The 20,474-nt window shown below is 31.1% G+C and overlaps 3 protein-coding genes across 4 annotated transcripts; 2 read left to right on the forward strand and 1 right to left on the reverse strand.

The window, feature by feature from the left end:
* Nucleotides 1-590: 590 nt before the first annotated feature.
* LOC125067283 (elongin-B) lies at nt 591-8,073 on the reverse strand. Its single transcript, XM_047675782.1, has 5 exons — nt 7,958-8,073; nt 7,754-7,847; nt 6,211-6,355; nt 4,018-4,120; nt 591-3,340 (listed from the first exon to the last, which is right to left on the reverse strand). Exons 1-5 carry the CDS (start codon nt 7,958-7,960, stop codon nt 3,326-3,328), a joined length of 360 nt encoding a protein of 119 aa, XP_047531738.1. The 5' UTR covers nt 7,961-8,073; the 3' UTR covers nt 591-3,325.
* A 563-nt stretch (nt 8,074-8,636) lies between these two features.
* LOC125067448 (zinc finger protein 81-like) lies at nt 8,637-16,908 on the forward strand. 2 transcript variants are annotated; one of them, XM_047676065.1, is made up of 7 exons: nt 8,637-9,055; nt 9,573-9,697; nt 10,687-10,819; nt 11,167-11,331; nt 11,467-11,625; nt 12,058-12,751; nt 13,361-16,908. In XM_047676065.1, coding segments are annotated over exons 1-7 (1,596 nt in total). In that variant the 5' UTR covers nt 8,637-8,736; the 3' UTR covers nt 13,362-16,908. The 2 variants fall into 2 exon arrangements, with proteins under 2 accessions (XP_047532021.1, XP_047532023.1); XM_047676067.1 differs by lacking the exon at nt 13,361-16,908 and having other exon boundaries at nt 12,058-12,752.
* A 1,162-nt stretch (nt 16,909-18,070) lies between these two features.
* LOC125067337 lies at nt 18,071-19,429 on the forward strand. Its single transcript, XM_047675879.1, has 2 exons — nt 18,071-18,462; nt 19,051-19,429. The coding sequence occupies exons 1-2, from the start codon at nt 18,234-18,236 to the stop codon at nt 19,404-19,406; spliced, it is 585 nt and encodes a 194-aa protein (XP_047531835.1). The 5' UTR covers nt 18,071-18,233; the 3' UTR covers nt 19,407-19,429.
* Nucleotides 19,430-20,474: the final 1,045 nt, after the last annotated feature.

A 20,474-nucleotide genomic window follows, 5' to 3' on the forward strand; every position in this document is an offset into this window, starting at 1 on the left:
ATTGCATACATTATGTTATATTAAGACTCACGGGATACTTTAAGAAATTAAAAATAATATCTTATACAACAAATTAAAGTTAAAAGAAGTACCTGTAAAATATTATATCTGTAAACCATAAAACAAAGTAGAATTATAGTTTCATTATTGTATAATGACGAGTTACCAGACTGGCTTTCCACATATTCAGGGTCGAGCAACACTATAGTAGGCTAATATTGATTTTTTTCTTTATATGTTAATACAGAAAAAAATATTGTTTATTTGACGATAATATACTTATATAGGCGTAAAAATACTTAGTTTCATCACAGATTAATTAAATGAAAGCATAAATATTTTTGTATGTACATGCCATGTATATATTATGATAACAGAAAAAAGATACCGATTAGTGTACTTTACATTTTTGCATCTAATCATAGACGTTTTTGTTTCAATCGGAAAATCTATTTAGTACATATTTGGTAAGAAATTTCTTAATCGAGTAGGGAGTCAAAGTAATCTTTAGCTATTATAATTATTATTAACAAGTTATTGGAAAAAGAGGTTGGTTTATTTCACGAGATTAGGAAAAAAAACACGACACAACAAATCAAAACAGCTTTATTTTCTGCTGGTTCGTTTTCGATTCCCATACTTGCACACTACATTAGTTATATGAAGTCTCATCGCTAGTTACACTATTAAGTATATTGTAACTGCTTTACAATTTGTTCTATATCGTATATAAAATGGAAATTTCAAGACAAATTGTATTATTCCGAGACATAAATTGTTTATTGCTGTATACTACCATCACAGTAGATTTAATAAATTCAGCAAATAAAAAAAAAATGTTTCAAATAAATTTCAATACAAATAATTATTTACTTCGAAATATGATAAGTACAAAAGTTTTATAATTTTAATATATAATTAGTTGTTGTAAAATATGCTGTAGAAGCATATTCACTTTATTTTATACTAGTATCAGTTCGAAATATTAATTAATACTTAATTTTACAACATTGTATAGTTTCAGTGATGATATCAATGTACTTGGAACTTCAACTAAGTTATTATGTAAATGTGGTTATACTTTTAGACTTATCATATATCAAAGATTTAGGACAGCTTTTTTATAGAATGTTACGAAACTCCATCTAACTTTACATTTCTTTTAATGAAGCCATATTATAGTGCAAAGGAGTGCATTTGAATCTCAACTTATTTAAATTTTAAATTTGAATGAAGAATTTATTTGGTAACGAATATTTTTTCAAAATGTTTAAGCTAATCATTAGCTAGCTACATATGAAAATTGACGTGTCTACAAAAGGAGTGTTCCTAAAATGATATTAATTACAATTCGAAATGTTCAGAATGAATAGACGGTGAAACATATTTAATGTAAATTGCATGAAAAAAAAATACATTAAAACTTATATTTCTGAGTGATAATATCTCTTAAGCGCCATCTCTTGGTGGGTTGAGCACTGACCAATACATCTAGACATATTGTATGTGTGCTACAAAATATACAAAGCTTTAAAAAGTTGCGAAGAAAAAAAAAACTAATTAAATTCAAGTAGAAGCAAAAAGAGAACGTTCAACATAAAAAAATTCAGGAACCATCGACATTAAAATTTCATTTAAACGAATCACAACAACAAAGAATGTTTACATAGATCTGAGAACATCCTCGATTCTAGTATATAAAAAGCCCCTATATTACCCTATTAAATTAGCTATTATCTATAGTCAATACTAATCTATCATCAGATAAATACCGCATTTTTTTTTTAATCCATACGATGTTTGCGTGATCCTTCATTAACCCGTCGCATCTTCTTTGACTCAGTACCCAGTGTTGCAATGTTAAAAAAAAAACATTTAAAATACAAAACAACTACGATTCGAATAAAAATAATAGCAATAGTCAATACTCAGAGGACACGACGCATTCACGACAGTCTTGTTTTATAAATAGATAAAAGCGTGTCTTCGTGTTCTATATTTCAACAGCTGTTATTTTTAAGTTACTAGACTAATATTTTACTATGTATTTTGCGTTATATATAATCTATCTGTCATCATACAATTAATTTTAAGAAAACATTTCAAAGTTATAATTGCCAACTGTGACCAACGTTCAAAACGAGACAATTTAAAGTCCATTTATAAATTGTTTTATCACATGACATTATACTATTAATAACAAAAAAGGTTTTGTTTTTACATTATATCCCTATTATAACATTGCCAGTCCCTAAATTAAATAAGATATTGGTGACAAAGGTTGGTTCCAATGTCTATCATTTGTTATATGGAATGTATGTGACAAATAGATTATAAGGTTATGTGTATTTTAATGATAACATGACAGATATTTATATTATAATACGCCTTAATTTAAGATGCCTTATTAGGATTTAAAATGGTTGTAGTTAAGCATCAAGCTGTGACAACAATTGGTTTCGATTAAAAATTACATATTAGTTGAAAGAATTAGTTTAAAAAGTACGAAAAAAAAACCCAAAATTTAAGCTTAAAAAAAATAATCAACATAATATACAGATCGAGAAGATCAGAACTTGAAGTGTTCTGAATGTATTAATATTCTATTAATTGAAAAACAATCCAAGTAATTCCCGCTAGGACAGTCAATTGATATATAAGATCGAACAGTGACAGTATTCCTACAATATACAGACGACGCAACACAACGTTGCAATAAATACAATTATCACGATAATCGCCCAGTAACGGAAAGACATCAGCGGCACTAAGGTGGAAATTATTGCACCTTCGAAACGATTGCACGTTTTTTACTTTCAATAATAGCACTTTTTATTTACGCTAGTAGGTATTCTGTCCTTGTCTGACCCTTTTTTACGCATTAAATTCTCACCCTCTATTATAAAGATATACCACAATGAAGCCGCTCTCTGTCTTAGCGTACCGGGACTTATGAATTAAAATTACCTGTTTCATTGAATATTACAAACTATATGAATGAAGCGTCACAAAATACTAACAAATTATAAAAAAAAAAACTAACGTCCGTATATCATCGTGGGACATTAAATACAAACGAGTGTTAGTAGCGAGTTGTAGCTCCCTTCTAAATAAATTTTCACTATTTAAAACCAGCTGAGACCCGGATTAACTTGTTAAATTCAGAACAAATTATGGATAAACTGTTAACAAAATATTTTCGTATGCAAAAATCAGTAAATATCGCCCGGCGGTGTGGGCGGACTAGTTCAAAATTATGAACTAAGAAATCGATTCGATACTCGGTTGGTATTCGTATCTATTGTTTGAGTATTCGCCGAGTCGCTTAGTGCTGATCCATCTGAAAAGTAATTTACACCGAAATTATTTGAATCTATTATTTATTGTATTGAATTAATGACAAACAAAGTTTAAATATAAGCTAGTGATACAGATTATAATGTTCAATATTCTTATTACAGTAGCTACATATATGTTGTTTATAAATTTAAGTAGAAAAAAAACAACAACATTTAAAAACATGTTATTGTTTAATCAAGATTCTAAATCTAAAAATATTCCTTTTATTTCCAAATCAAGGAAAAGAAATAAATTTACATAGAGCTTGTCATTGTTCATCATTGTTGGCTCAAAATTTCCATTATTTAGTATGACTTAATGTTGTAGTATCTACTTCTTGGTTGCACAAGGTAGATACCACCCAATCATAACTTATTCTACCATTATTGATGATGTAAGGAATGGTTAACATTTCTTACAGTTTCAGTGTCCATATGCAGTGGGGACCACTATCAGGTGGCCCATTTGCACGTCTGTCTATCGAAAATAAATGCTTCTGTCATCGATACCATCAGTTCTTGACAATTTTTTGTAATTAGTTATGTAAAACTGATTGTAAATTAAATTACAGAATTGACCCCCTTGTCAAAATGTAATATGTTTTCTTCAATACTTAATTCTACTTAAAAATACATCACCAAGTCTTTAACTTGTAACATAATAGAAATGTTTCAGTACCTGTTCCTGTCCATTAGTCTCCTGAGATTTCATCACGTCAGGTAGATCAGGTGGTGTAGAGTACTGTGTCAGTTCCAAAGTCTCAAATTCACCATTTTCTTTTCTGAAATCAAAAAAAAATAATATTATATTTATTATAATTCATATTTAACTGATCTGTGAACTATCAAGGAATGTACAGATAAAAAATAGTTAGAATTATTAACCCTCAACTCTTTTTGTAGTCAGTTAATAACTATTATATTCAAGTGAATCCAATTAACAGTAATAATTACCATTAATTTATACTACTACTATGTACTACATAATTCATTGATTACAAAAGATTATCTATGAATATCAGAGAAAATAAATACTTCATCTTCGATTGGCTGGAGACTATAGCTATAGGTATTCCTTTAGCTATGGTTTTTTTTGGAAAATGTCAATGATATTTAATACCTTAAGCATTAGCTTACTAATATAGGGCCGAGATGGCCCAGTGATTAGAACGCGTGCATCTTAACAGATAATTTCGGGTTCAAAGCCAGGCAAGCACCACTGAATTTTCATGTGCTTAATTTGTGTTTATAATTCATCTCGTTCTCGGCGGTGAAGGAAAACATCGTGAGGAAACATGCATGTGTCTAATTTCAACGAAATTCAGCCACATGTGTATTTCACCATTGGAGCAGCGTGGTGGAATATGTTCCGAACCTTCTCTTTAAAGGGAGAGGAGGCCTTAGCCCAGCAGTGGGAAATTTACAGGCTATTAATGTTATTATTATTTTAAGGTCAGATAGCCCGTTAGAACAACTAAATCTTAACCAATAATGTAGGAATTGAGGGCAAATAATCCCGGCAAACACAACTAAATTATCATGTATATAATAATAATTCAACTCGTGCTCGGCGGTGAAGACATCGGGATGAAACCTGCATGTTCCGTGTGAAAATCTGTCACAATCATTAAAGTTATGTGATGGACAAAATTAAACTTGATCTTAGATTAGAATTCTTACAGAGTTTTGTTTGCCGCCGATGTTAGGCTATATTATAATGCACGTTTAAAGACCACATATTTAATTTTCTTTCTGTTGAGACCTGTATTCATAATCGACAAGTACTGGCGGAAAAGTTTTTGCCGTTTGATATAAATATCATACTTGAAGAGGTGATTAAAACATAGTATAGAATTATATTACAAAAATCATTAACTCGCGGCCCCTGGACTAAGGCTTCGCGACTCTGACCCTGCGCCTGACCACAAGCCAATCATTACACAAGCCCAAACAGCCAGTTAACCAATAAATGCTATATTGCTATATATATGCCTAGCAAGATGATGTCTATTCATGAAATATCTTAAAAATCATTAAACAACACTAAAAACATACTTAAAATTAATTGAAAAACATAACAATTGAGTTAATTTGGTTGAATCACATTGTTTTCTTAATTGTAAGTGCAAATAAATAAAAAATTGCATTTCCATATCCAATGTCTGTGGATTCACTTCTTGAATTGTTCTTGAATTTACTAAGATTCATAATAACTAGCAACAGATATTTGTTACTAGATTATTTTTCATAATTCTAATAACATTTTTATTTATCTTTACAGAAAAACTAAATGTTATTACACTGATTTTATCATTAACTGATAAGAGTATATTGCTCTCATTCATTAGTAACAATTTTATATATCAATAATATTATTTCAATTTTAATACTTACTTATGCATTGATTATTTTATCTTATCTTTGAAAATATCAACTCTGTACTTAGAACCGGAATTCAATTATTTCTTTTAAATAATGTTGCTATGTGCAAGACAAAATTATGTACACTTTTAATTGAACCCAGAATGCATTAGGTTGATCTTTTTTGATAAAACAAATTAAATGTGTTCATAATAATATCAAGCGTTCAACACTTTCTTAATATATTTCTTTTATGACATCTTTTTTGGTGTTTTAGTTTAATCATATTTTTATTTGAATTTTGTATTTATATACAGCTATGTTGAAAAGCATTAGTGATTTTCAAAGCTACAATTCTTATTTATACATAAGTTCACTTATGCCTAAATTCTTATTTAGGCATAAGTGTATTTTGTCAATATTAAAATTTAAATAAGATACTGTAGAGTTGACTCACTATCACTACAGCAGCAAATAAAATGTGATTTGTAAATAATGTTTTAAGTTATACCGTAAAGCCAATCCAATCGGAGCAGGGCACTGAGCCTTAGCCGTGGCCGAAGTTAGTCCATACTCTGCGAGGGTCTTTTCATCTTCCATTAGCTGACTGTCCTTGTTGAATAGCATCTGACTTGGGGGTGGTACTTTCAGGATACCTGAACACATAACAATTATACAGATTATAAATTAATTTAATATTATTACAATAGATTTTGTATGTTAATAATTTATTATTTATTAAATTATTTTTTAACATTGCTTTGTTCTATGTTTTATGGTATCAGTAAAACTAAATGGTAGTGAGAAACTTGTTCTACCATAAAATGTTATAAATTAATACTTTGTATTGCTGTATTATGATTTAAATGGTATATTAGGGGTCTGTTTTTTTTACTTTGTACTATGGCAGTCTTCAATCTTTCAGTCAATCAAAAATATATCACAGTAAGCAAAATATTATATTATACTAAAGTGTTGAGACATAAAAATTTATGATCAAGTAATTTTAAAAATAACATTATAATTAATGCAAACACTAAAACAATTTATTAAAAAGATCCTAAACAAGCAAAATCTGTATGCTGTATTTGGTTTAGGGTCATTTTCACAAGCATTGTACTTAAGAAAAAAATTACAACACTGTTGTTACATTTGTGTGTAACACAACACACACACATATAAAAGTGTCCATACATATATTTTATATTCTTATTGTGATATTGATTGTACTTATTATAAGGCCATTTTAATCAAAAGATAATGTAATTGGTTCATATTACGAAAATTCATATTTTCATTATGTTTTCTATTTAACTAACTTATCTACATAATTAACTTATAGTTTGTTAAACTATACTCTATACACCAGTTAATTACAAAATTACAAATACATAATTTAAAAAAAAAATAGAACATACTAACATAACATATTGAAATACCAAAGTTATAATTATAGGTATTATAAATTTTATCATATATACTATTGCTTAAAGAGAGGTTACTAATTCTATTTAAATATAATTAGTTTTATCAAAACAAACAAATTAATTAACAATAACCATATTGGACTATCATTCTTACTTTGAAAATATTTACTGATACTCAGTTACATATGGTATAATTAAAGTCATTAATGGAAATTGACCTTATTTCTGTTATTGACTTACAATTATAAGCCTTAGGTCCTCTAGCAATAAAAAAAAATTCAAGAAAATTGTTTTATTATAAATTTTATGTATTGTAAGTTTTTTTTGTCTGCTTGGATTAGATTAGGTATAAGAACTTTATAGGTATTATCAAACTCGAAGTATTCAAACATAAACACGACAATAATGTTAATTGTATACATATTTGGTTATTGACCTCCGAAAGTGCACTTTAAAACTTTAGTTTTCGAAATTTAAAAAAGGTAAATTTGTAGCTAAAAAATTTAATCAACAATGTTTTTTTTTCCAGTCAGGATTTGAAAAACACTGTTATATGTGCACTGATCCGTCAGACATTGTCCCGCGACTATTAATAGACTTTCTGAATATAATGAAAATCACACTCACCTTCTATCATTTTCTTCAATTCTAAAACAGTCGTAGTATCCTTCGCATCTGTGAAGATGGTCAATTTTTTTCGCCTAATCATTAAAAAGACATCCTAAAAACAAATTTTATTTGAGGTTACACATTATAACGCTTATGAATATCTACAAAATTGAATGCATTATAAAACTTTTAACATATATTTAACTTATATTAACTTCTTACCATAATGATAAAATTATTAAAAACTATAAACTATTTATTTTATTTATATAAAACGCTTCAAGGCGTACGAAGCGCAATTAAATATTGAATTGACAACTATGAAACTACACAGACTACAAAAATAGATTTTTTTTTAACGATGATGACTAATCGTAATAGCATGAAATCGTAAATGTCTCAAAACGTTGATGATAAGGTTTAAGTAAACAACTTCTAATAATACAGTAAATATATTTTTAAAGTTCAATGTTTAAAAATAATAGCTGCGTTTTCAATAGTAATAAAAGAAAGTAGAAATTAAAAATAAATATAATATTGAATGCGTCTGAAACAAAGATTTAAGCTAGAGTGCTTAGAATTGAACGCATTTATTGTCAAATGTCAGTCGGCGTCGTAGGTGCGTTCAAATACATACCACCAATATTTTCTGTTCAGAATTCAGATATCGAAAATAAAAAATCCTATAATTTCTAATGTAATTTTTTTCTAAGATATCAACTTTTTAGATATTGTTCAATTGTATTATTTTTTTTATGCATATAATTGGAGTATGTACATATTTCTCTTTCATAATAATAAAATAACATAACTCCTTAAATATTTGAAGTTTCGAACTGGATCGTATTTTGCCTAAAACATTTGATAACTAAATTATGATTTAAAATCAAAATGGTTTATAAATTATTTCTTTTGATAAAACCTAATTTTTTGAACTGTAAGTAATGTGAAAAATACAACATTAAAAAGACCTCGCTAACCTATTAATAAGTATTTTCACAATGAATTCTCAAGTCTGTGTTAATTGTTTTAATAAAAAGGCTGTTAATCAGACGGACAATCGGCTAGTGACCGAAAGTTGTGGTCATATTAAGTGTATGGACTGTTTACTTCATGAAAAATCGGGTTGTCTTGCTTGTTTGAGAAATGAGAGTGAAGAAACAAAAACTGTAGTATTGGAGAATGAAAATAAAGATGCTGAACTGGCTACGACTTATGAAGTTCCCATAGAAACTGAAATAATTCATAAAGAAGACCAGATTGATTTAGAAAATTTAAGTATGAAAAAGTTGGAATATGCACACATAAAAATAGAAATGGGTAAGTATATCATATAGTGTATACAGAATCCGATTATCTACTAGGTAGCTGTAATCGAATATCATAAGTATGAATAACATGTTTTGTGGTAGAAAAATATTAAGAAAAGGGAAAAAGTGCTTTGCCGAGTTACTTTATATGGTACTGTATATATTTTTTCAATACTTTAATATGTATCCTATCTTTTAAACTTTCAAAAGTCTCAATCAAAGCGAAAATCATTTATTTAAGTAAACTTGTATAAGCATTTTATTTGTACATATAAGATTCATGGTAGCTACTCTATTGATTTAAAAAAAATAAAACAATTGTGTGTAATAATATACTTTTTATTAGTCTATAAAATTTCCTTGATTAATGAAGTTGACTGAATGTAATATTAAGAAATCTCAATTTTAAATTGATATGGCAAAATTTTTCTCTTCCACAAATCAATTATTATTTTTTTGTATATTTTGTAAATTATTTATCAATCATTCTATAATAAAGAATAATTTAATGCTTTTTATTGTTAAAGATGGGGGTAAAAGGTGCTACACATGTACAATTTGTAAAAAAAAGTTCTATGCTCGAAGTCAAGTTTGCTATCATGCCTTTTGTAATGGACAGAAGAAGCCTCACCACTGTCAGCAGTGTAAACAGGTAACAAAAAACGACACAAGCTACTAGGTAACAAGTACAAGAAAAAATTATTTGTATTTAATAATTTAATAATATTAAAAAGCTGAATTGGAGCATTTTGTTCGTATACTTAAATAAAAAAAATGAAAATAATTTATTTCATTCAAAGTAGTACACTTGTTTATACATAGTTGGGTACCCCCTTTTAAGTATATCAATACCTGTAGTAGGAGGCCCCGCTCTTCCCTTATACAATCAGAGGTAAGTACTACAAGACAGCGGTTAAATATTTACTGAATTAAAGAAAGTATAAATATAAGTAACCAAATTATTGTTAAAGGTTAAACTATTATATTATATATATATAGTATTAATTTTCAACAAATGCAAAACTGCAGAGCTATTGTTATATTATAACAATCATAATCACAGGTGCAGAACAAGCAAATGGTGTCTTTTTGATATTACATACATATCATTCTTATCCTATTACTTCTGAATTATCTGCTATAAGAACCAATGGAATTTGATGCACCTGTGATTTTTAAATATTAAATGATTTTATAATTAGTTATACAAGGGTCATCTTCATCACAAATCTTAGTAAGGAATAAAACGCCTTGTAAAGGATTCTGGTCCATTTGGACTATACAGTTGGTTTCATAATAGAAAATATTTAAAGTTTTAACATAATAAGGCAAATTTTTTTTTTGGTTGGCACTTTCAACCTTCAAATCTATTCGGAAAGGAAGAAGGATTTGAATTTGGATGCTTCATTGCACAGATGATTTATGATAAAAATTGATTAGAACAGAATTGTAGATCATGCATTTATCTTACAAAAAAAAATATCATACTTTTTTCTATAAGATTTAGAATTTCTCAGAAAAAGCGATTCTAAAATTAACTTCATAATACTTTTCACTCGTGTCCACGTCACTTATGTGTCACCCCTATTTTTGTGTATAACTGGACCAGACTACTAGCAGTAAATAATGTATAAATTTCAGAGTTTTGCATCACTTTCCCACTACAAGTATCACATGCGTGTACACAACCAGGAGCGCTCTTACACGTGCGAGGTTTGCGGAGCCGCATTCTATCAGATGTCCAAGCTCAAAAGACATAGACTTAAACACACCAGTAAGTGATATTATTATTGTTATTAGTTCTTACTACTCACTGTGTACAATTCAAGTAAGAAAGAACATTATGACTTACATGCGGAGCGCATGTTTTAAGTTTCACATTTCGGGACTTAAGCATTTATTATATTACCTGAAATTAACATTTATAAGTTTATTAATTAAGTTCGTTAATTTCGTTTTACTTTATCGAGTATTAAGTACATTTCTTTAAATTTCATCACCCAGCAGGACCATCTAAATTTAATATATTTTGAAGTATAATTTTTAGTTTTTAAACTCAAAGACACTTTCAAACTCTACACAGACTTACACTAGCTATGTCGCATTTTTATATTTTTTCAGAAGAAAAGAACTATCCGTGCAATGAATGCAGTAAAGCGTTCAACAATCACTCGTCGCTCCGCAAGCACATGTTGACGCACACGCAGGAACGGCCCTACGTCTGCGCCACGTGCGGCCGGCGCTTCCGAGACGGCTCCAATTATAAGAAACACGTCGATAAGCACAGTGAGTGTACTCAGTAAACATTTATTGATATGGTAATAAATATCATGTAACTTTTAAATATTTTTTCAATGTAAATTTTGAAATCGCACATTATTATAAAGAATAACACATTTAATAATGCAAGATCGTTCGCAGAGAAACGGTGCACCACGTGCGGCGAGGAGCTGCGCGAGGATGCGGGGGAGCACCGCTGCCGCGCGGGCGGCGCCGGCCTGCGCGCGCACGCCTGTCCGCGCTGCCGGAAAGCCTTCCACTCGCGCAAGGACATGCGCAGGCACGCCGCCATACACTCCGGTGAGTCCGGCCGACGTCGAAGTCTTATATGTATGAGTATTACACCTGTTCGGAAAGCAATTATACGGTCCTGAAAAGAAGAAGGGACGAAACTCGATCGAAGAACATTATAAGTACATACATAATTGTTTTTTAGGACTTCCTTGTAAAATGAAAAAGGTTACATATTTTTTATTTGAATAAGTAACAACATATTAGATTATCTTAACTAACAACTTCGAATGTTGCTTAGAACGGATATTTGAACAATATTATTTTCAATTTAAAATTATTATGATTTTTCTGGGACTTTAAATAATTTAATTTCACTTCGGTCCAAATTATAAACTGGGTGAATAGCCTTTCTGTAGGGTGATTAATTGAATTTGATTTTTTGTTAAGAAAATTAGTATTCATTAATTATTAGCTTAATATGAAAATTCGTTTTTTCAGATTCAAAGCCCTTCAGATGTAAAGCTTGCCCAGAAGAACGTCGCTTCAGACGAAAAGACAACCTGGAGCGACACATCCGCAACGCGCACCCCGACTGCGCGCCGTCCGCGGCGGCCGAGTGCGACCTGGGCGCGCTGCAGAGCGTCGCCCGCCACGCGCTCGCCGCCGACGACGCCGAGCCGCCCGCCGCCCGCCTCGCCCTCGCGTCGCCCGACCACTGCTACGACCGGACGGAGAAGATCAGACTCGAAATCCTCAATCCCCTGCCGCCGCTCCCGCAGGAGGTCATTCGCCAGCACATAGACGTGGCCGTCGCGCCGGACGCGAAGGTGATGAATAATTCCGAGAGTGTGGTCGACAAGAAGTCCATCATCGAGGCGAATAACGCGCGCGAGAGCGTCATCGTGGAGAAGCGGAACACGGATGGTGATAAGAAAGTCGAAAAGTTGAGTCCGGAGAACGAGTATGTACACAAGATCCGTAAGGCAATAATTCCTCTACCTCCAATAGACCAAGAGAAGTTCCGCAGCGTTCAAAGAGGATTGATACCGCCCAGCGTGACGACTGCCCCGTCTATAAAAAATATGGAAATTTATAAGAAGATATTGTATGAGAAAATAGAGAAGGACACTACTGAGGTTATACAGAACCCAAAAATGCATTGGAGGAGGAAGATGGAGCAGGATATTAATTAGTATGTATGACCCTCATTTATTCATTACAATATATCTAGGCCATATACAGATATTAATTATTTTATTATTTATTATTTGATATGTAGAACAGTCATGACAACAACATAGTTGATTAGTGTTGAAAAATACATACATAGTTATCATGGAATAAAAAATTCTAACATTTAGGACACAAAAATTAGTCAACTGTCCACACTCTATCACAAAAACATACAAAAGCAGACATAGACTAAAATGTTTCAATGCAACTTTGAGGATTTACTCAAACCATAAAACCAAATATAAACTAAATAGTGGTTGGAACGTCTGAATCTGATCCGAATGTGTTTCGAACCAGGCAATACTATTTAATTTTCATGTGTTCAATTGGTGAAGGAAAACTTAGGTAAAGCTACATATGGTGCATCTCTAAAAAATATAATCTTAAAGGGTTTTAGCCCAACAGTGGGACATGTATAAACTGTTGATATACGCAGAATTGTGCAGGTTGCTTTAAGATCATCTTCCTACCATCAGACCCGTTGTTCTTGTTTCTATCATTGTGTTTACTGTCCATTTCATCATCTACTATTTCGTGTCGTATCGATAATATTAATGTTTAATTACAGATATGAAATGTAAAGGCTGATACTGGATGGCGAAGCGATCCGGACTGGTATTGTTTTGTAATCTTAAAACTTAGAAACATAAAATTTATAAATATTTTTATCAAAGTTATACCGGAAAATGAAGCATTCATTTTCTTTGTCGTTTGTCGTAGAAAAGATAAATTATAAACAGGGATAAGATATAATACATGTAATTCATTATATATTATAATAATAGCAATCTTTAAAATGTTTGAAATAACATCGAAAATACAAACATAGAAATTTTAGATACTTATCAAACATTAAGAAATTTGATAGATTTATTGGTCGATAGAAGCGAATGGTGTTATAAACGACCAATGAGCGTTTGGCATTTAGTTACTCTGTTCAACGTTTCAGTAACCGAATGTAAATTTTAAAGGTTGGCTCATTTGAGTGACTTAATTAGAGCGACTTAACACGATAGCAACTCAGCGAAGAATGCGCATAGAGCTCTACGTCGAGTACGTATAGTCTATGCGTAACCCGATCCCAATGTCTTGGAATTGTGAAATAAGTATTAATTATTATATTATTTTATCAATCCGGTACCACCCCATACCTAACACTTCTAATGGAAGAAGTAAAGATAAACTAACCTTACATTTACATATTCGTTTTGCTAATAGCTCTGTTATATTATACACTACAAACAGTTTTTGTATAATATTTATTTATAATTCGACAAAATTCCTCATAACTACTTATATTTTCTTTATTTTAACTCTCAAAGTTATATTGAAATTCTGGCAACAACTTCGCCGACAATCGATGCCTTTTCTTCACGAATGCATAATGACCATAGATTATACAAAATCGATTTTATGTCAAAGTTGTTAATTTTCCTTTACTTGTCGAGTTTATTGGGTTCCGTATGTGATATGTGAGCATGCAAATACTTGTGTTGTTACGAAACATCGAATAATAAGCAATATTCATGGAAATGCCTCTGGATATGATGTGTAAACTGTATTTATAGGGACTGCTGACGTGTTGATTTTGTGAAATATATCTAATTATATAAAATATATATAATTTATCCAATTCGTAAGTGCATGTTCAGTCTTTAAAACACTAAGCAATAATTATTATCCTGGGGCTGATTTTGTTTTACACGATCTTAAAACTAATTTGTCGTGGTAAAGAAATTGCTAATGTCCGGCCTGTGAGAGAATGCATCTCTGACACTATGGATCGAACTTAGATTTAACTTTGAAATGATGAAGAATTTACAATAATATTATATAATAATAATAATATATATAATGTTGAGCTTAATGTAGTGCATCACTACTCATGACCGACTGACAGACATCAGGAACGCATTCTTTCATCGGTCGGTACTTTAATGAGAAAGAGATAGCTATATTTATAATATGGTAAATAAGGGATTGTGTACAGCAAAATTGGCATCAATATGTATTTTATCCAATATAAAACGACTGCAATGCTTATTCTATGTGTATGTAATAGAGTAAATTACCCGTAGTATCTTTTTAAGGTATCGAGATAAGGGATTGAACACACTTGAAACAAGAATTAATAAGTCCGATACATACTGTATCGTTTCTGTTGATGACTGTGCAGCCGCTCCTGAGTGGCTATATTCCATTCATAATTAAATCTACAGCTAAACATTGACACATTTATTATTGTGATCCAGTTTGAAGGTTCATTTAGTCAGTGTAATGACAGGTTCTGCTTGTAGCTTGCATCCATCCTAGGGATGGTCTTGGTCCATAAAATATGATTGACGGCATGTTGACAATGTTTGAAGTGGTTTTCTTGGCATCGTCAATGTCTATGGGAATTTGCCTTAAAAACTGTATTAAAATAATTGAAATAGAGTTTTCATAATGACTTCATCATAAGAATGTCCATTGATCACGTCGCTATAGTCTCCGCTTGACTCAATTGCATAGGTGTGTTCTATTCCCTTGATAAAAATATCGAATTTCTACAAATAACAATATTATCCTAAAGAAATGTTTGCTTTTTTTGGAAATATATGAAATATTTTTACATGACGTGTTAGATAAGTAAGCATATCCTTTTTGCTGTTACAAACAAGGAATGGATAATGAATGTTGTGAATGATAATATTAAGATATATTAAATTTTGGTCATAATTATCTTATTCTTGGTTAAAATTGTTAAAAAATATCTAAGGGTGATTGCGATACGTGCCTCTAAGTCATTGAATTGAAGCTAGATTATGGTATAAAAAGTTTTGATACTTGATTAAGTCAGTAAGTTTACTTAGTTATTAAGTGCGTCCAAGACGCTCACACTAGTGATAATGTAAAAATATTCCTTTACTATCATTTGAGTGATATTTAGAAACGTTATTAAGTTTTTTTTCATCCGGCTCGAAGGACCGAATTTAAATTGATCTCAAAAGACAACTATATCAATGAAATTATAAGAAATCAATTGAAATACACTACTTTAATAATGTTTTTAAATACCTTGGATATTATTTACTGTGAATTTAAATTGGCTATTATTTCAGAGGTATAAAGTTGTTACAATATTGAAAGCTTTGTTTCCATTATTATTATTATTATAAAATGTTTATAAATAGATACGAAATTCTGGATAAATCTTTAGTTGAAAATTTTAAAGTATATTGGGTTCAATATTGTGACTTCAAAATATCTCTGATGTTGAAAAACTTTACCAATACGATGTTACCATAGTGTATTAGTATTTTTTTTATATATTGGCAATGATTTTAAGACTGCAATTGAAATAATATTGTATTATTAAATAATGTGATTTTTTGATAAAAATGGCTTCGGTCTGCCAAAAAATTGTGATAAATTTTAAAATGAGTTATCTTACAAACACATGCAGCTATAGCACATTGCATGTAATTTTTTCGCTTGAAGTTTAATCATGATTAAAAATAGTTGCTGGTTATGATTGTGATAACATATTTAACGAGTAATGTTAATGGCAGTCATACACGTCTAGATATTGTGTGTCTAATTAGTTGTGCATCCATCATTTAAATAAGCAATAAGTGGTATCTTAATGTGTCATTACTAAGTTCCCTCTTTCAGAGTTTATCAAACAAAACATCCCAATATTATTATTTATTTTTATTTTAAAATATATGTTTGACACATACATCAGTTTTAAGCAGGTAGGCAGTGTAGAAGTACCAGTATTTTTAAAGAGAGTGCCAGACGCGAGTGAGAGAGGTTTCCTTAGCGTTGTTATTCTTGACACTGTGACTGACTAGCTTCACTTTTGATTTTTACGCCTTTACGACCTTTGGTGTTCTGATTATCCGTTTTTTAAGGAATCTGTAATGTGCAATAGCTCCTAGTGCATATCGTCGACTGATCTCGATCTCTACTATACAATGATCTCAAACAATAGTTTTTATATAAGACCTACTTACTAAGCGATGATCATATACGGAAGTGTTATTCTATTTTTACATCACACAAGTTTTCTTAATAAAATGTATTTGACATTGCATTTACAATCAGTCAAAAGATAAAACTAATTATAAACTAACCAGTAACTTTTATTTTGTTATTATTGTTTTTGTGTAGTATTCAATTTATACAGAAAATATTTGTAAAGAAACTGTACGCAAGAATTTTATACAAATAAATAATTTTTGAGAAAATTAATAAGTTTATTTTTAAGATTAAGTATTAGAAATATCAATAATAACGAGGAATGACGTCATAATATTATTATTCTGACCTTATCCCTTTTAGATAGATCGCTGCAGTTTTTTAAACTGCAAGAAAACAGTAATGACAAATTTTCTAGTCTACCTAATTCCTTAGAAGAGGTTTTTTGGTGGATTCGTTCATAGGTGGCCGCCACCAGACAGTTTGGGTGCCGGTTAAATAGTTTGGCTGTATGTTAGCCGGACCAAACGGCACCTGTGATGTCAATATCTTGTAATAATTTAAGAGGTATAACCAATCGTCATAGTGAACGTAACAATTGGGCGTTCGCCAGTTTTTCTAATCATTCCATACGATGTGCACAGGGACGAATTTTGGTTATAGATTTACTATTTCACTTATTAATAATTTCCTGAAGTTTTTTTACATGATACATTTTCTGTAAAGGGTATGACGGATTGCATTTTTTTGAAAGCTTGAAATTATATTTATGACTAGCTGTGCCCGCGATTTCATGCGCGTTTGATTTTAACAAAAAAGTTATTGTTGTAGCCTAAGTTACTCCTTATTACATCAGCTTTCAGCCAGTGAAAGTCCCGTCAAAATGGGTCCAGCCGTTCCAGAGATTAGCCGGAACAAACAGACAGACTGACAGACCGACGGACAAATATTGAAAAAAATGTTATTTTGGTATATGTGCCGTATATACATATGCAAATAGTAAAAAGCGGTAATTTTAATTTTACAAAGAGACACTCCAATTTTATTGTGTGTTATAGAAGATAAAAATACAAGACATACTTTTTCTACAATTACACATTTAGAAGCAGATGGCTTCTGAACGGCTAATAAGTTCTTATATTACATAAAACTATAAATTTATATGTAATAAGTAGGTATGGAAAGTTGATTGGTTGGCCACGAAGTTAATGCTATTAATTTTAAAAAACACGCCTACTACGACTCTGCAAACATATGTATGAAGAATCAATCACTTGTCTTGAAGTTACGTAAAGGGTTACACGTTACACGAACGTTCATTGTCAATGTTACTCAGCAACGAGTGCCAGTATATTTGGCAACTATATTACTATCTGATTTGTGTTAAAAGTTAAAAAATACATTTCGTGGCATAGCGTTTTCAAATCTTAAAAAAACTTATAAAAGAGTTTATCCATAAGTCTAACATTTTATGAAATATGGAAGATATAGTCGAATCTGTTACCAGTTTGTATAAGCAGGGTGACTGGAAAACAATCGTTGCCAACTACAGGAGTCACCCACAAAGGAATAAAGTGCTATGGGTCTTTCCAACAGAAGAAAATTTCGAATTTATCGCGAATTGTATGGTACAATTAAACTGCGAATCGATCCTCAGTATTGGATGCGGTAGTGGCCTTCTTGAATGGATGATCACAGAAGCTACAGGTATGTTTCAATTCACTGTTACGAATTTGAGTATATGTAGTGATTTTTGATAGTTAGTACATTATTTAAGATTATAGCACAAATATAAACGATCTGTAATGATTGAAAACGAGTCGGTCTAGTGGTGCCATTTACAATTGTGTTAGAGTTTTGTTTCACCCTATTTTAAGGAAGCACGTAAAACCATCGGAACTTAAACCATGTTTCTATTGAGTGGATATCCCATAGAGCTATAAGAGTGGGAAATGAAGGGTGCACTTCTCGTGGTCAAAATTCAGTTAGGCAAAATAGTACAGTGTTATTATCTACTAACTGGCTATAGCTGTCAAGTGTTTATCTTCACGAAAACACATTTATAGGCTTACTCGTTTTGGCCCGCATGTTGGGGATGGCCGTGGGTGTAAGGTATAAAAAACTAGCCTATGTTAATTTTCGATTCATAGCAAATTTCAACAAATTCAGTTCAGTGTCTTAGCCCTGAAAGCGTAACAGACAGGCCGATGTATAATTTTTTTTGCTTACAAAGCAAGTGTAATTGCATTTATAAATAATAATAATATGTATTTTTAATATTTTATATTTTTCTAGGTTACCATGTATCCGGGATAGAAGTTGACGGCGCTTGGTGGCGGTGTAAATATGCACCTCCTACTTTTATACCTATCATTTTTACGGCACAAAAATTAGATGAAGCTATAATTACTTTATTGGGAAGTAGTAGTCAAATTGCCCTACTCTTTTGTTATTTTAATAACGGACCAGCGTTTAAAGAATATTTAGATAAATTTGTTGGGAAAGTACTTATAATAATCGGACCCGCGGACGGTAAAGGTGTTCACACGGATCCCAGGCCGTTCGGAGATGTCTCCGAGGAATGGATCCTACATGATTCGCAAGAAGTCGAAACCAGTAAAGATTACATTGCAGTATATTACAGAAAGTGACATTAAAGAAGTTGTGCTCTCAATATTCTTATTTTTTACGTGGCCGTGGAGGCTTTCACGTTACGGAATAGCGACTAAGCTCAGCTTTGCAGAATTCACGGTAAAAAATCACAATTTTAACCGCAGAGAGTGCTAGGGTTATTTGATATTTTACTGTGGGGTAAACCATCTGTATCATTAAATGTTGCTTCTCAATTTATACATATTATAATGTACCTTAACACATTTTCGTAAGTAAGTCGTATCATAACACATTTTCTTGAATGTCCTTATTATATAAAATTCAAGAAAGTTGTTAAAGAATTTTAATATCCCAAAAAAAATCTTGATCTTGGAAATGAAGTAATATTATATTGATTGTAAAAAACAATTGTTGAAAAAAATATAATCCAGACGAGTTTCTTTCGAGAAGAAACAGTATTTCTTTCTGAACCTATGATTGATTTTGACAATTTGACGATCATTAATTATGCAAGCAATAAAGATGTTCATTTTCAATCGTTTTTTTTTACCTTTAGATAATATTTTGCTGTAAACTAGTTACTTTTTTCTTACTTACTCTTCATAATATGAAGTCAATGATAGCAACAGCTGATAAACAGTCGTAAATTCCATAAGTTTATTGTTCAACCAAAATTGGCGACCAATTTTGTCATTCATGGATAAATGTTTTCAACAACTTGTTATGCCCTACAAAAACTTAAATAAACTCAAACATAAAGAGAACTTTTATAGGATTGTTGAAGTTTGTTGTTTACTAATTAGATAATTATGAGTAATATTAAAATATTGCTTACTTCTTGAATTGTAACATTAAACATTAATGTAAATTAACAGCCTGTAAATTTTTCCACTGCTGGACTAACGCCTCCTCTTCCTTTGGGGAGAAGGTTTGGAGCATATTTCACCACGCTGCTACAATGCGGGTTGGTGGAATATTCACGGTAGTATGCGTAAGCGATCCCGTGGCGCCCGCCGAAAGATGGAGAGGGTACCGCTGGTTTTTTAGTGGGCGCACTCGGCGTCCAGGGCTCTGGGGAGTCCCACACCCCCTCCACTTACCATCAC

This window comes from Vanessa atalanta, chromosome 11, assembly GCF_905147765.1.
Source record: "Vanessa atalanta chromosome 11, ilVanAtal1.2, whole genome shotgun sequence".
Lineage (NCBI taxonomy): Eukaryota > Metazoa > Arthropoda > Insecta > Lepidoptera > Nymphalidae > Vanessa > Vanessa atalanta.